This window comes from Nematolebias whitei, chromosome 7, assembly GCF_014905685.2.
Source record: "Nematolebias whitei isolate Nwh7 chromosome 7, NemWhi1, whole genome shotgun sequence".
Taxonomy (NCBI): Eukaryota; Metazoa; Chordata; class Actinopteri; order Cyprinodontiformes; family Rivulidae; genus Nematolebias; species Nematolebias whitei.
The window spans coordinates 22891621-22906005 of NC_056504.1; the positions used below are offsets into that span (position 1 = coordinate 22891621).

Genomic DNA, 14385 nt, shown 5'->3' on the forward strand with positions numbered 1-14385 from the left:
TTTTTTTGAATGTCCAGAGGACCAGATTTAACTTTTTTAGATTTTTCTACCTGGATTATTGAGCATGCATCAGGATATTTCTTAAAGAGGTTTTCCCTTGTTATAAACACTTGGTTCTTGACCTTTTTAACAGTAGTTTATCTGGAGTAGTCCCTGCTAATTTTAAACATGCTGTTGTACAGCCCCTATTAAAAAAACCTGGTCTCGATCCCACTGTGTTGGGGAATTTTAGGCCCATCCCTAAGCTTCCCCTCCTGTCAAAAATCTTGGAGAAAATTGTTTATGCTCAGTTAAAATCCTTCCTGGATGAACATAACATCATGGATGTGTTCCAGTCTGGATTTAAAACTCTCCATAGCACAGAGTCAGCTCTGCTGAGAGTTTTTAATGACGTCCTCCTGGCATGTGACTCAGGTGATCATGTGATTTTTGTTTTACTGGACTTAACTGCTGCGCTTGACACAGTGGACCACAGCATTTTATTGTCACGTCTACAGCATCAAGTAGGCACTGGTGGGACTGCTCTGGAGTGGTTGGGGTCCTATCTGACTGACAGAACTTTCTCTGTAAAAACTGCTGGGCATGAATCCTATTCTGTTCCTTTGTCATGTGGCGTACCTCAGGGATCAATTTTAGGGCCTTTGCTTTTTTCTTTATATCTGCTTCCTCTAGGATCATTTTTTAGAAAAAACAGCATCTCCTTTCACTGCTATGCTGATGCTTGCCAAATCTGTTCCTTTGAGGCAAGTTGATGCCTGGTCCATTAAACCTCTTTTATCGTGTCTTGAGGATCTTAAAGCTTGGATGGCCCTAAACTTCCTGCATTTTAATGAAAAAAAGACTGAGGTACTTGTTTTTGGACCTAGTGGAGCTTGTTTGAGCCCTTCAGTCGACTTAGACCCCATAACAATGTACGTAAAGTCTACAGTTACAAATCTTGGTTTTAAGATGGACAGTGATTTTAAACTCGACAGTCAAATAAGGGCCACAGTAAAGTCTGTTTTTTATCATTTGAGAAAATTGGCAAAAGTAAAACCTATTCTTTCAAGGCAACAGTTTGAAACAGTAATCCATGCCTTAATTTCATCACGGCTGGATTACTGTAATTCTCTCTATCTCGGAGTCAGCCAGTCCTCACTCGCACGTCTGCAGCTGGTGCAAAATGCTGCTGCACGTCTTTTAACTGGAACACACGAAAGACAGCACATCACACCTGTCCTGGCTTCTCTTCACTGGCTGCCCGTGTATTTTAGAGTTTATTTTAAAATTCTTTTGTTTGTTTTTAAGGTTTTAAATAGTCTTGCCCCCCCCCTTATTTAACAGAGCTTCTCCACCATTACACTCCACCTCGGTCACCCAGGTCTGCTGACCAGCTGCTTCTGGTCATCCCCAAGAGTAAGAGGAAGCTTAAAGGAGACAGGGCCTTCTCTGTTAGTGCCCCTAAATTATGGAACACTGCCTTTGTACATTCGACAGGCCCCCTCGCTGTCTATTTTTAAAACCCATCTAAAAACTCATCTCTATTCATTGGCCTTCAACCCAACTGAGTCTTGATTTTACTTTATTTTATTGGTGTTGATTTTATCTGTTTAACTTGTTGTTTTATTGTGTTTTAAATTGAGTTGTGTGCTTGGGTTTGTAGCTCTGTTTTTATGCTGTCTTTTATCTTGTTTTTAACTGATGTTTCAGCACTTTGTTTCAGCTATGGCTATGTTAAAGTGCTTTATAAATAAATTTGATGATGATATAGCGCCAAATCACAACAAAGTTGTCTCAGGGCACTTTACAGAAACCTTCACATATATAAAAGCCAATTAGTAAAGTTCTCTATCTAAGGAATCCAGCAGACAAGTTGAATCTTGGCTTCGTTGTAATATCCCATCCTGAGCAAACACAGTGGCAACAGTGGATTTAGGCAAAGGGATTCCCAACCAAGTAATGAAGATCGACATATTGTTTTGAAAGTACCATATTTTGATTGATTTGTTGTGATCCTAATTTCTTTTTTCTTTTTTTTCTGCAAAAACTGAGTAGTGTGGGCTGATGTCTTCACATTATTCTAATTTTTTTTTTTTTTAATCTTGTTTCGTGAGTTTCATGAGCTGGAAGCCCAAATTATGTAAAAATAAATAAATGCTTGAAATCATTTAAATTGTGGGCCCTGAATCTATCATCTATTGAAGATCAACTTTTTGAATGGAATTATGGAAGTTAAACAACTTTTCCATGATATTCTCAATTTTTGGAAAGGGTCTGTAGTTGAATAATGGGGGTGGAAATACTTAAATAATTGTCAGTTATTTACCTGGATGATTGAACATACTTACTCTTTTATAATAACTGTCCTTTATTTTCAGGAGTTTGTTGTTCGTATGCAGCTGTAGCTGTACAAAGTTTGTGTGTGGAAAGTTGAATCAGGAGAGCTGTAGGAACGTTGTGATGCTTCCTTGAGCTCCACAGCTCAGGCAGAGGATAACTCATGTTACATAAGACTCTTGTAGATAATAAAAGTATTTTCAGTCTGTCAGATTAATGTGCTGCTGTGTTGGCTCAACAGGCCACGTTAGATTTTGCCTATTACTTAATATACAGCTTCTTCTTGTGTACGTTGTTGGACCACATGAGTTTCAATGACACCAAGTGGGAAAAATATTAATTTACATTTCTTTCAAACATCTAAAAAAAGGTTGACTCAGAGTGAAGGAGTGGATGGTTTCAACACGGCTGCCTTTGAAGTGTTTCAATGTACTTTTAGTCATTTTCAAGCTAATGCCAAGCAAAACAGCAGAGGGCAAATATCCTCAACCTGATTTTTATTTTATTTTTTAACCTTTATTTACCAGGATTAAAAAAAAAAACATTGAGATTAAAAAACTCTTTTTGTTTTCAAGAGAGACCTGGCCAACAGGCAGCAACAAATGCAACACAAAAAATGACACGGTTAAAGGAAATGAGCTTTAAAAACAGGTACTATAAAACAAGCTAGCTATTAAAACCAATAATTGTCATTGAATTGGCCAATAAATGTCATTGAATTGGCCTCAATAACTTAGTTTGGATGTAAAAGTACTGAATGAGATGAATTCAGTCAATCTCAGAGATTCTTGTAGCAACTCCCAAGAAGAGGAAGCAGTGTGAACGAAAGCCTTCTTACCAAATTCAGTCCGAGCAAAAGGGACAGAAGCAGCAAATTGTGTGAGCGAAGTGCAACAGTCAACAACAAAGTCCATGCTCAATAATCCAGGTATACAATCCAACATTTTTCAGTCGGGTCATCTGGACAGTTTCTTTTTTTTGTGCTGAAACGTTTTGCCTTTGGTCTGGAAGGCCTCATCAGTCAAGGAAACGCACAACAAAACTGATTCTTCCCCCAACAGCTTACTCCAAAGTGGAACAAACCAGTTCTGCTTGCGATAAGATTGTCTAAGACCATCTTATGTAAATGCATGTGGTCTTACACTAGATTAACATGGACAAGTTGTGCCAAATCATGTGCAATAATTATCTGTAGCAACTAATTGGTCGTTTGCTTACAGTTTTGTTGAACATTTAAATTGGTTTAATGTCCTGGTCATGTTGTAGAAACATGAGATGTGCTCTGTGAACATTAACTAATTTGTTGGGTTTATTATTTATTTTCCACTTTAGTTACTTCTTGTTTCGATGCGATTGGACTGTACTTGAAAAGTTGTTTCACTTGTTGAATCCCAACAAGAGGATGGAAAAGGTTATTTAGAGCTACATTAACAAGAAAGAACTGAGCTGAAGCCAGCTTTATTTCTTGCTGTCCCCTCAACGTCTTATTGTAGAAATGGGAAAATTCCCGTGAATGATGAGGAGCAGACCAACGTGCCACACATCTACGCCATTGGAGACATCCTGGAGAACAAGTGGGAGCTGACTCCTGTAGCCATTCAAGCTGGAAAGCTGCTGGCTCGTCGCCTTTATGCTGGATCCACAGTCAAGGTACGAGTCTTTACTTGGTTCAACTTTAACAAGACAACCTGGACATGTCTGTAATGACTCGAGTAAATAATTGACCTCTGAGCTGTTTCCTTGGCAGTGTGACTATGTCAACGTTCCCACCACCGTCTTTACCCCCCTGGAGTACGGAGCCTGTGGACTGTCAGAGGAGAAAGCCACCGAGCTGTATGGACAGGACAACATCGAGGTAACATCCTGAATGATTGGTGACGGATCTGGTTCACCTCTTTGTGGAGCTTTTTGTCTCCGTTTATCACGTTAGGTTTATGTGTGGAGCGCCTTGGTGACAAATACTGACGCTAAACTAATACAACACAGAACACACGGAAAATGTAAAACAAAACAAGAAATGTATTCACTAAGTAAACTTTATTTCCTGATACATGCTCAATAATCCAGGTAGAAAAATCCAAAAAAGTTCAATCTGGTCCTCTGGACATTCCAAAAACAAGAAAACAAAACAAAACAAAAAAATGTAGAAACGTTTCGTCTCTCATCCAAGAGACTTCCTCAGTCTGAGGTGCTGTATTCAGCTCAATCTCTTAAATAGCACCTTCTCAGAGTGGATCAACCAGTTTGCTGCTGACAACCAAAACCAGCTGCTCACATGGTCAAGAAGGACCATCAGTCTAACAATGGATCATTAGCACATGGATGGCTTTTTACTATTCACAGGGGGTTGAGTGATACTAGCAATCACAGCATTGTAAGAGGGGGACAGTTGAACCCGGAGGCCTCCACCCCTGTTCAATGATGGACGATTTCTTTTCACAAAGATCCAGTCCCCCGGCACAAACAGTAATATTGTGTATGCTGTTCATTATCAGGAGGGCTGTGATCAGTCTTTCATCGGGGAAACTAAACAGCCACTGGCCAAAAGGATGGCCCAGCACAGAAGATCAACATCATTAGGCCAGGATTCTGCGGTCTACACTCATCTCCAGGCCAGCGCTCACTCTTTCAAGGATGAAGATGTTCACATCCTGAACAGTGTAGTGAACCTGATCTGACCCCAAATCTTGATCAGATGAACAGAGACTGTTATTTCATTGATCTGCATCCAGAAATACAGTTTGAGCCATCTGGTGACTTTCTTTCTTGAATTAATCAAGCAGAAAAGACAATTCTCTATGATCATTACTATTTTACAAATGTTTGATAATCAAATTGTGTTAGTTTACTCAATGTTTACAGGTTGAAGAGAACTACTCATTTTTATTTTACATAAACAGTAAGTAATGATTTTTATTCCTCATTCAAAGAAGAAATCAGGTTAATATGCATTTCTTGATTTTTCTGTCTGCAATGTAAGTATGTTAAAGGTCGGTTCTCGGTCAACTAAAATGTTTACTGAGAAAAAATGTCATGTTTAACTATTTGAGAAGATACAGCAGAGTGAGACTCCACGAAGTCTGGTTTCTGCAATAATCTTTCTGTTAGTTGTTACAGTGTTACAGTCAAACGAAAAACAAGTTGTTATGTTAAAACTGTCATGTTTTAGAATCCTCTCAGACGTAAATAGAGATGTTTTGCACCTGTTTCTTAGGCACGCCAAAACAGAACCCTCTCGGTCTGTGAGAACATTTCTGAGCTGTCCCATAACAATTCTCACTGTCTCTAACCTCTTACGTCACAAAAACACACCCCTTCTGGTCGTTTCTGACCAATGAAAAATCCCAAAAAGTGAACCGGGAAAGAGTCTTTAAAATGTCAGTACTTCCTGGTCTACACAGACTCACAGGTACTCAGAGTGACTTACGACTCACGGAGTTACAGAGTTCACGGAGTTGGAGAGTTGTCAGACTTCTAGAGTTCTGGAGTTCTGATGGAGTGCTGTTGGAGTTCCTGACATGACAACAAAGCTCTTCCGAGTTCCATGGGATTATAACATTTTCCACTGAGGTGAATGTGTGTCGAACAGAGCCTCGCCACTACTTCTGACGGGCTACAGGCATTCTAAGGAGACGCTGGACCGGTAGCGTTAACGGAACACCATATCTGCTGATTATCATCAGAAAGGTAATGGGTCAAGTTTCCTACCAAGCGTACCGAGGCGAGCTGGGCTTCTGATGGAGAGTGTCGGTTCTGGTGACCATTCAATTTCCCTCAAACCCCATCCTTTACTCCCTCTAAACTTCTTTCCATCTTTAAACTTTCCTATGAAGTAGAAATTCTCCCAGATATTTAGAAATGTCTGTGTAAAGTGCTTATTCACATCCGTGTGGGTAAAAGATCATAGTTGTACAGTTTATAAATGTCTGTGGTGCAGCAACGGAAAAATCATGGCCGTATGATTTTTCCTGATTGATTGCTTATATTGTTATTTTCATAATTTGCCAAATTAATGTAAATGTTTGATGTTAAATTTGATTCTGTAAATAAATGACCGCATTCATTTTGATGGGTCAAATTTAAATGACGTCTCACTTTGCATTTCCTTAAATTCAATGCACGTTTTATTCAGTCCAGAAAAATGAGGAACCCGCGTTAAATGATGAATATATCCCAGCATCTGTTCATCTACATTGAACAATCTCATTCTCTGACCTTGACTTTTCATAACACCTTACATCACAAACCGCACCTCTGTTCTGGTCATCGACCAATCAGAAAGCTCTCAAATGACCCGGAAGTCGACCCATTTAAAATGTGGCAACTTCCCAGTTCAGGAGAAGCTGAGACGAGCAGTTGCTGGAGTTTGAGTTGCTGAGTTCTAGCTCAGGAATGAGTTCAAAAAGAGAGTGCTGGAGTCTGAAGTCTGAAGCCAGACGCTGAAGATTAATGGAGCTAAAAAGAGTCTGATGCTGCAGAACTCTGAGAGTTCCACAAAGAGAGTGCTGATGAGTTGATGGAGTTAGAGTTCTTGGATGCAAACGCGTTCAGGATGATCCAAAGACGTTTTGGGATTATAACATCTGTTTGAACAACCTCGTACGACTCTCGAAGGATTTCAGCTGCTCAACGGAGACGCTGAAAGAGTCTGAAGGATTCTATACCGAGCTGATTTATCATCAACCAGGTAACGATCTACTTCAACCGAGTGTACCGTCGCAAGCTGAGATCTGATGGAGCGTGCACGTTTTCTGGTCAAACAGATTAATTCCCTCACAAATCTCTCTGTAAGATAAATCTCCATTTCCATCTTAAACTCTCCTTTCTCCTAAAATCAGTACAGATATTTAGAAATATCTGAAGCTAAGTCCTCAATCACCGCTGTGTGATTGATGTCCATTATTTGTGAAACTTGTCTGTTATTATTTTCATATTTTGCCAAATTAATGTAAATGTTTGATGTTAAACTTTGATTCTGAAAATAAATGACCGCATTCATTTGATGGGTCAAAGATAATAACGTCTCTCGTTACATTTCTGTTAAAATTCAATGCACAACATTTACACAGTCAGAAAGATGAGGAATTCGTGAAAAAGTATGCATATATATCCCTATATGTCATACTACAGTTGGTGGCGTACGTCCGTACGTTACTACTACAACAGAGAGGAACGATGGTTTGAGAAAGGAGTAAAAGAGGCCATCTTTGTGAAAAGAAATCGTCCATCATTAAACAGGGGTGGAAGCCTCCGGGTTCAGCTGTCCCCCTCTTACAATGCTGTGATTGCTAGTATCACTCAACCCCCTGTGAATTGTAAAAAGCCATCAGTGTGCTAATGATCCATTGTTAGGCTGATGGTCCTTCTTGACCATGTGAGCAGCTGGTTTTGGTTGTCAGCAGCAAACTGGTTGATCCACTCTGAGAAGGTGCTATTTAAGAGACTGAGCTGAATACAGCACCTCAGACTGAGGAAGTCTCTCGGATGAGAGATGAAACGTTTCTACATATTTTTTGTTTTGTTTTGTTTTTTTGTTTTGTTGTTTTTTGAATGTCCAGAGGACCAGATTGAACTTTTTTGGATGTAAACTTTATTGAAATGTTGGGGAAATAGGTTTTCTGTTTAATTTTAAAACAAGACCCTGAGTTCTGGTTCCAGAAAACTGGACCGTAATCACTTTGAGCATCTTAGTTGGCTCTGACCTTAAGGGTCAGTCTTAGGTTGGATTCAGTAGGGCTGGACGATATGGCCAAAACTATTATCACAATATATTTATTAATTTCGGTTGATAGCAATATAATTCTGAAATCAATATAAACAATATACAAACCTTAGAAAAACTGTACAAACTGTACAAATAAATTAATTTAAACCTTTTATTTGTATTTAGTCTTCAAAGAAATTTGAAATCACTGTCAAATAAACATAAAACTCAACTTTGTCAGTATTAATAGTTTTAATTTAATTTATTTATTTCTATAGCGCTTTACACAACCATGGTGATGGTGACCAACATGCTTAACAAAAACAGTAATTAACATGACAACAATTTAAAATCAAGAAAAACAACAAAATAACAAAAAGAAAACCTGAAATGTCACCACATATTTAAGTACTAAAAGCCTGTTGGAATGAAAAAAGTCTTAAGCTTCGATTTAAAAAGGGCCAAGTTCAGTAATCTGACGTAGATCAAGTGGGAGCGTATTCCAGAGTCGAGGTGCAGCCGCAGAAAAGACACGGTCACCCCAGCGTTTAAGGTTGGTTTACTTGTTGTGGGTCGTACTCCTATTGGCTTCATCAGATCGTGATCTACAACGTTCACTGGAGCAGTTTGCAGCAGAGTGTGACGCGGCCGGGATGAGGATCAGTTCCTCCAAATCCAAGGTCTTGAGCTGGAAAAGGGTAGAGTGCCCTCTCCGGATCGGGGAGGAGGTCTTGCCCCAAGTGGAGGAGTTTAAGTATCTTGGGGTCTTGTTCACGAATGAGGGAAAAATGGAGCGAGAGATCGATAAGCGGATAGGTGCAGCATCTGCAGTGGAGCGGGAACTGTACCGGTCTGTCGTGGTGAAGAGAGAGCCGAGTCAAAAAGCAAAGCTCTCAATTTACCGGTCGATCTACATTCCTACCCTCATCTATGGTTAGGATGCCTCCTGGACGAGGTGTTCCAGACACGTTCTACTGGGAGGAGACCCAGAGGAAGACCCCAGGACACGCTGGAGGGACTATTGCCCCTTTTCCACTGTCACAGTGCGGATCGATCAGTTCGTGTCGGTTCAGATCGGCTCATGTCTCGTTGCGTTTCCATTTACACTTCTGGACCGGCTCTGTAGGCAGGGACTAGAATCCAACTGGTCTTACCACCTAGTGGCGGTAGTGCTCCCTTAAGCTACTTACTAGCCACCACTAAACATATTAGAAGAAGAACACCCTGAAGGTTTTGTCACACGATGTAGTGGAAGAGATGTTATGCTTTAATGGAGTACCTCATGAGCTGTAACTTTTTTCCATTTTAGTATAGTGTAGTGATCTAAGCCTCAGGTCAAAACCTGACCCTGAGGGCCTTCTTGGGACAGGAACTGTTATTTCATTGATTTGAGTCCAGAAACACAAATTAAGCTCATCCAGAGACTTTCTAAGTGTGTCCTGCACTAATCAATTGAAAGAACACTCTCTTTTTTATTATCATTACTATTTTACCATGTCTTGATAATCAAAAGTGTGTTTAGTTCAAACCATTTTAAATGTTGAAGTGAACTACTCATTTTAAATCAACTGTGAAACAGTATTAATGATTTTTAATCCTCATTCAAAGTAGAAATCAAGTTAAAATGCCTGTTGCAAGTAATTATGCATTTTTGATTTTCTGTCTGAAATGAGCAAGTTTTGATGTCGGTCAAAAGTCAGAGAACGGTCAAAAACATGTTTATCGGAACGAAATGTCATGTTTAACTCTCTCAGATAGATAGAAGGAAACTGGCTCCTGTCTGTCTGTCTGTTTCAAAACATCTTTCTGTTATATTTTTAAACATCTACGCTGTCTCCTTGACATGTAGTGACCCTCTGACGTCTCTAAAAACCACACCCCGGTTGGTTCGTTCAACCAATCAGGAAGTTCCCAGAAGGAACCGGAAGTGACCTCTTTAAAAGGGTCGACACTTCCTAGTTCCAAGGAGAACAACGTTCCAGAGCAGAACAAGAGTTCCAGAGAGAACCAGAGTTCCAGGGAGAACCTCGAACGAGAAGTTCCTGAACGAGAGAAGTTCAGAGGAACAGAAGTTCAGAGCAGTTTCTAATGGAGTGACAAGAGTCCGTCGATGCCACGACGTCTCGCTGTGGCTCTACCCGACGAACGCTCTGAACGATGAGGAAGTCTGTTCTGTGATGATCTCACGACTCCTGAGGTCACAGCTGTTCTTACGGAGACGCTGAAAAGAGTTGAAAGAAAACTCTACACCGAAGCCGAAACTATCGTCTGCAAAGGTAAAAGAGTCGATCTTCAACTGCGAGTGTACCGTGGGTCAAGCTGCGTCTAAAGGAGCGTGTTGTTTCTGGTTATACAGACATTTTCCCTCACACATCTTTTCTCTCCATTTAAACTCCTTCATTCCCCATCTTTAAAACTCTTCTATCTGCCAGTAATTAATCCAGATATTTTCAGAAATGTCTGTTGTATTTCAGTTGCAAGTGAGAAATCATGGCCGTATGATTTCTCATTGTAAAGCTCATTAATTAAGCTGTGTTAATTGTAATCAATCTGCCAATTAATGTAAATGTGTGATGTGTTTTAAATCGTTTAAAATAAACGACCCACTGTTGTTGGTGAGTCAGAAATTTAAACACGTTTCCATCCACATTTAATATTCAAAACACGATATTACTCAGTCCAGAAAAATGAAAGAATCCGTTTAAATTAAGTATAATATCATGTACTTGAACTAGTCCAGATATTATAAAATGTAAGAGAGCACCCCTGAGCTGAAACCATCTCTCTGCTCTCTCACTACAATAAATTTTTACAATAAAGATGTATTAAAAATATCTTCACTTTTATTATTTACAGATATGCACAAGGTTCATGTTAAAATGGCAAAACATCACACTGTGCTGTAATCTTTGAAACTGCTTTTGCAATAAGCTACAGACTTGAAAACAATTAGATTAAATTTTGTCCTTAAATTTTAAGTTTGTCTTTCATTAAATTTAAAAACATAAATTTATTACTTATTAATCTAAAAATGTTAAGTCTGGTCCTCTGGACATTCAAAAAACAAAACGAACAAACAAAAAACATTTATTGCTTGTTTATTATAAACTGTATTCCAAAAAAGTTCAATCTGGTCCTCTGGACCAGAGGACCACATTATACTTTTTTGGATTTTTCTACCTGGATTATTGAGCATGCATCAGGATATTACTTAATAAATAGTCAGTTGGTCTGCAAACACTATGGGGTCCTCCTAGAAGTGTTGACGAGGTGGCTGTTGATGTCTGTGCCTCCCTGGTAAAGATGCTGCTCCCACAACCCTGAAGCAGAAGATGATGGATGGATGGATGGATGGATGGATGGATGGATGGATGGATGGATGGATGGATGGATGGATGGATGGTTGGATGGATGGATGGCGAAGAAGGAGACCATCAAACACAGCAGGAGTGCTCAGTTCAGGTGAACAGCTGCCTGTTTGCTTCAGATCAGCTGTTCAAATCTCTGCAGGTTCAAATAAAAGGTTCACCAGGGCTTTCAGCTGAATCTCTTGGGCCACAGTTGTACGGCCGATAACCGATAACTGTCTTTTCTGAATTTTTGACTTTTTGCCTCACTTCATCCTAGAACCAAAAAATTTATAACATAATAACAGTTGAGCAGATTCTGGTAATCTTTTCTTTTTTTTTTTTTTTTTTGTGATGGCCTCCCTTCTCCCCTTACAGCCATCCTCTCCACACCATTATTATGAAATATTTATTATAGTGACTATCTAGTGTAGGTTTTTTTTTTTGTTTGTTTGTTTTTTTGTTTTTTAATAGGATAGAAAGAAAAAAAAGACAAAGTAAGACTCCAAAATATAAGAAATATACACAAAGAGAGCACACGTCAAAACACCCGGCCACTGTCTGTTCACCTGCAAAGAACATGACAAAACACAGCAACAAAATACATATGTATAAAGAACTTAAAATATTCATGACTTTGCAGTAAGTTTCCATAAATATATATACCCATACCTACGCCTATATACATACATACATACATACATACACATGAATATACACTCACATACATATCTATATATCTACATATAAAGCCTACATAAGCATCCCTGCTTCTATTTGTGTGTGGTTGTGAGCATGCATAAGTGTATAAGGCTTCTCTAATAGAACATTTATTAGTAACTGTGAAGCAGCAGAGACCCGACCCCCAAGACCAGAGGCAGACGAAAAAGGGGGGACCAGAGCCCAAGACCCCAGGAGGGACCCCGATCGCGTAGCCCCCAGAGCCACCCACACAGGACGAACCACTCACCCACCCCCCAGAACGGACCACAGGGGAGAACCGGAAGATCCCCACCAGCAACCACATACAGTGACCCCCCGGGGCCAACAGCGACAAACTCATAGGCCTCCGTCGGCACCCGCCGCAACCGATGTAGGTCCAGGTCCAGGCACCGAGTCCCGGGCACCGAGGACTCACACCACCCAGGCTAAGGCCCGACAGGGCCAGAGGACCCGAGCCCCACCAGGCAGACACCAGGCTGAGCCAACACACGCCCAAGCGCCCAGCCCCCGATACCAAGGGCCCCAAGCGCGCCGGCAGGCAAGGGCACACCCCACCAGGGGGGCGCGCGATAGGGGCGCGATGCCAAGCACCCCCAGTTGTATCAAAGAGGGGGCAGTCCGAGTCTCGGCCTAACAAATACCCATTCATACACAGACACAATCACACAATCCCAACCTCAATCTCACATTCACTCAAAGACATACAATAACGATACATTTCATTCTTATTCCCGATACACACTCTATACCCCCCACCATGAAGAGGACACGCCACCGACCACCCCCACACACCGCCAACAACCAAGCACGCACCCCCAGCCGACCGCCCGCCAGGCCCCGGCAGCCACCCCGGCCAGCGGGCCAACCATGGCACCCAAGAGCCAAGCTCAGGGGGTCCAAACAACCCCAGGGAGAGCACAGCGCCAGCACCGCCCATGGCAACCCCCAGACCCTGAACCCCCACATAGTCCTGGTCAACACCCGATGGCCTGCCCTTCTCCCGGACCCCACCCCCGGAATGGCAGTCAGGGAACTAGGTGGGTAGGAAGAGGAAAAAAAATAAAAATAAAAAATAAGACCCCGACACACTAGATGTGCTGTTGATGTGTGTTGTTGTATAGTGCCATTAAAAAGGAAAGAAGAAGGAGCAAAGGCTGGCATGGTGCCAGTTTCCCCTCCACCCCAACTCTATCCAAACCCTAGTGTCTAAATGCAACCGTTGTAAGTGAGCACAGGCACAGGGGGTGAGAGTAAGGTCATCCCACCACCCATAGCCATGTGCCCACCTCAAGTTCCTATATATGAATGTCATGAGGATGTTATGAATGAATGTCGCCTAAGGTGTACAATAAAATTGAGTCCCAGGTGGCTATGGTCAACAAAGATGTAAAATTGTTGCAGCACACCCGAGCCCAAACAACCCTAAATGTATGGAATTGAAATGAAGAGGGTGGAGGTGCATGGTGAGGGATGGGGAGAAATAACTGTGAGAGCAAATGCTCCCACAGGGAGTCAGCTCCCCCACTGACCCAACAGACCCCCCCCCCCCCCAGCTCCCCAAGGTCCACCCAGGGATTGAGGCCAAGACACCTCTCCATCTGGACCGACCGCCAGGCCCGCTGAGCTCCAGACCAGAGAGGGACAGAGCCCCGAGGGCCGCCAGAAGCTGCACCAGCAGCCTACACACCCGAGGGTCACCAGGACCCCCACAAACCGCAGTCAGCCCGCTACCAGATGGAGCCAAACCCCACCAGGACGACCCGGCCAAGAGCGCCCGTCCAACCGCCGACAGTGCCAGGAAGCACCGGGAGCGAGCCCCCACCACAGGAAAGGGGCCAGCCAGCCGGCCATGCACAGTCCCGGGCCGCCCCCAAGGACATCCACCCCATCCCCACCCCAGAAGAAATACTACACCCACCCCTCATTCGGACATCTCTCAAAACACATAGCACACTAGACACCTAGGCTGGGTCAAACTACCCCCTCTTAGGGGCCACTGGTCACGCCCCCAAACACCCAACCCCCCAGCCCATGAACCCACAACCCACCAGCGAGCCGAAGGCCCCCGCCCAGAACCGGGCACCAGAGCGCAAGCTGGCCCAGAGCCCGGCAACCCGCCCGCCAGAGCCCAAGATCCCCGAACCCCACAGGCCCAAGCCCGGGGGCGACAAGCCCCCAGAACCCCAAGCCCCCGTGCCCACCCCGAACCCACACCAGCACAGCCAGGCTACCAGATCGGTGACCCACGACCGCCGCCACAGACCACCTGAGGGCCTGCATGCAGCCACCAGCAGA

General features: G+C 42.5%; 1 protein-coding gene across 1 annotated transcript in view; it reads left to right on the forward strand.

The window, feature by feature from the left end:
• The window catches only part of txnrd3 (thioredoxin reductase 3), an 81637-nt gene that overhangs the window by 56181 nt on the left and 11071 nt on the right, over positions 1-14385 (forward strand). The window contains exons 12-13 of the mRNA XM_037678687.1: positions 3810-3966; positions 4064-4171. Of these exons, the coding sequence (XP_037534615.1) occupies positions 3810-3966; positions 4064-4171 (265 nt within the window). The remainder of the gene's footprint in view (positions 1-3809; positions 3967-4063; positions 4172-14385) is intronic.